The sequence below is a fragment of the Myotis davidii genome, unplaced genomic scaffold, assembly GCF_000327345.1.
Source record: "Myotis davidii unplaced genomic scaffold, ASM32734v1 scaffold1334, whole genome shotgun sequence".
Taxonomy (NCBI): Eukaryota; Metazoa; Chordata; class Mammalia; order Chiroptera; family Vespertilionidae; genus Myotis; species Myotis davidii.
The window spans coordinates 287966-289217 of NW_006285046.1; the positions used below are offsets into that span (position 1 = coordinate 287966).

A 1252-nucleotide genomic window follows, 5' to 3' on the forward strand; every position below is an offset into this window, starting at 1 on the left:
GGGGTCGGGGGTGTGGGGGGTCTTTCCCTCACCTGGTTTCTGCGGGTTCACTCCCCATCTCAGGCCACAGGCCAACCCTCCATCTCCCCAATAAAGGGCACCTAGTTCTGTGCCCCCTGCCCCCCAATGAAGCCCCTGCCCCAGTCCCTAACCCACCCTCTCCCTCTAAGAAGCCTGGGCTCCTGCCCCACAGAAGGCCCCGCTGGCTGCAGATCATGGGGAGACACAGGGTGTGAGTGGGGTGCGCTGGCTTCAGAGGGCACATGAGCAGAGACACGACTGTGGCAGGACTCACCTGGCTTCTGGGGCTTCATGCCTCCCCCAAAGCCTGAAAGGATTGGGGAGCAGGTGAGGGACTCAGGAGCCCCGCTCAGGCCTCCCCAGGCTCCTACCCGCTCTACTCCTACCTGCTCCAAATCCGTTCTGGGTTGCTGGGCCTGGGGGAAAGGGAGGGTGAGCTGAGGGCTGGGGGTCTGGCTGAGGTAGAGGTAAAGGTGCCCCCTCTTGGGCCAAGTCAGAAAGCTGGGATTCTAGAGCTTCCAACTAAGTGCTCCCTCAATTATTCACCAGTCCTGCTCCTCTGAGGCATGGGAGGGAGGCAGGAGAAGACACCCAGACATAGACCCACTCCCGGTATCACCTGGCTGGGCCCCAAGCCTGTGCCCATTCCCATTCCTGAATCCTGGGGACACAGATCCGGGTGTGCGTGTGAATGAGGGGAGGGGAGCTCAGGGTTTGGGGGAGGTGAAGAGAAAAGGCTGGGGTGAGGCTCACCTGGCTTCTGGGGTTTCATGGCCACTCCAAAGCCTGGTGGAGAGACAGGCAGCACTGAGGGCCCCGGGCCCCATCCCTGCGCCTCCCCAGAGCCCCGGCCCTCCCCTACCTGGTCCATAGCCATTCTGAGCTGCAGGGCCTGTGGGGAGAAGGTGGGGGGATGGTAAAGCTGGCTGTGGGCTGAGGGGCTGAGGCCAGCCCTGGGGGCCCCCTGGTCTTGCCTCCCACTTCTCTCCTCATGGTCCTTGGGGCCCTGACACCCTCCACTCCTGAAGCAGAGAGTGTCCCCCTTGCTAGAGGTAAGCAGACCCCGCTCCATGCATTAGTGCTGAGGAAGGTGGTGCCAGAGAGATAGACCTGAGAGAAATGAGGACAGGATGGCTGTCCTCTCACCTGGCCCAGGGCTTTCCCACCCCTTCCCAGGCTTGAGAGGCAAAGAGGCTGACAGCCTCTGCCAGGCCTTCAGCCCCTGCCCCTG

General features: G+C 62.6%; 1 protein-coding gene across 1 annotated transcript in view; it reads right to left on the reverse strand.

Annotated features, from left to right (window-relative positions):
- The window catches only part of LOC107181787 (collagen alpha-1(III) chain-like), an 18255-nt gene that overhangs the window by 12979 nt on the left and 4024 nt on the right, over window positions 1–1252 (reverse strand). Inside the window, exons 7-9 of the mRNA XM_015558546.1 lie at window positions 775–807; window positions 408–437; window positions 296–328 (exon numbers count right to left, since the gene is read on the reverse strand). Coding sequence (XP_015414032.1) covers window positions 296–328; window positions 408–437; window positions 775–807 — 96 coding nt within the window. The remainder of the gene's footprint in view (window positions 1–295; window positions 329–407; window positions 438–774; window positions 808–1252) is intronic.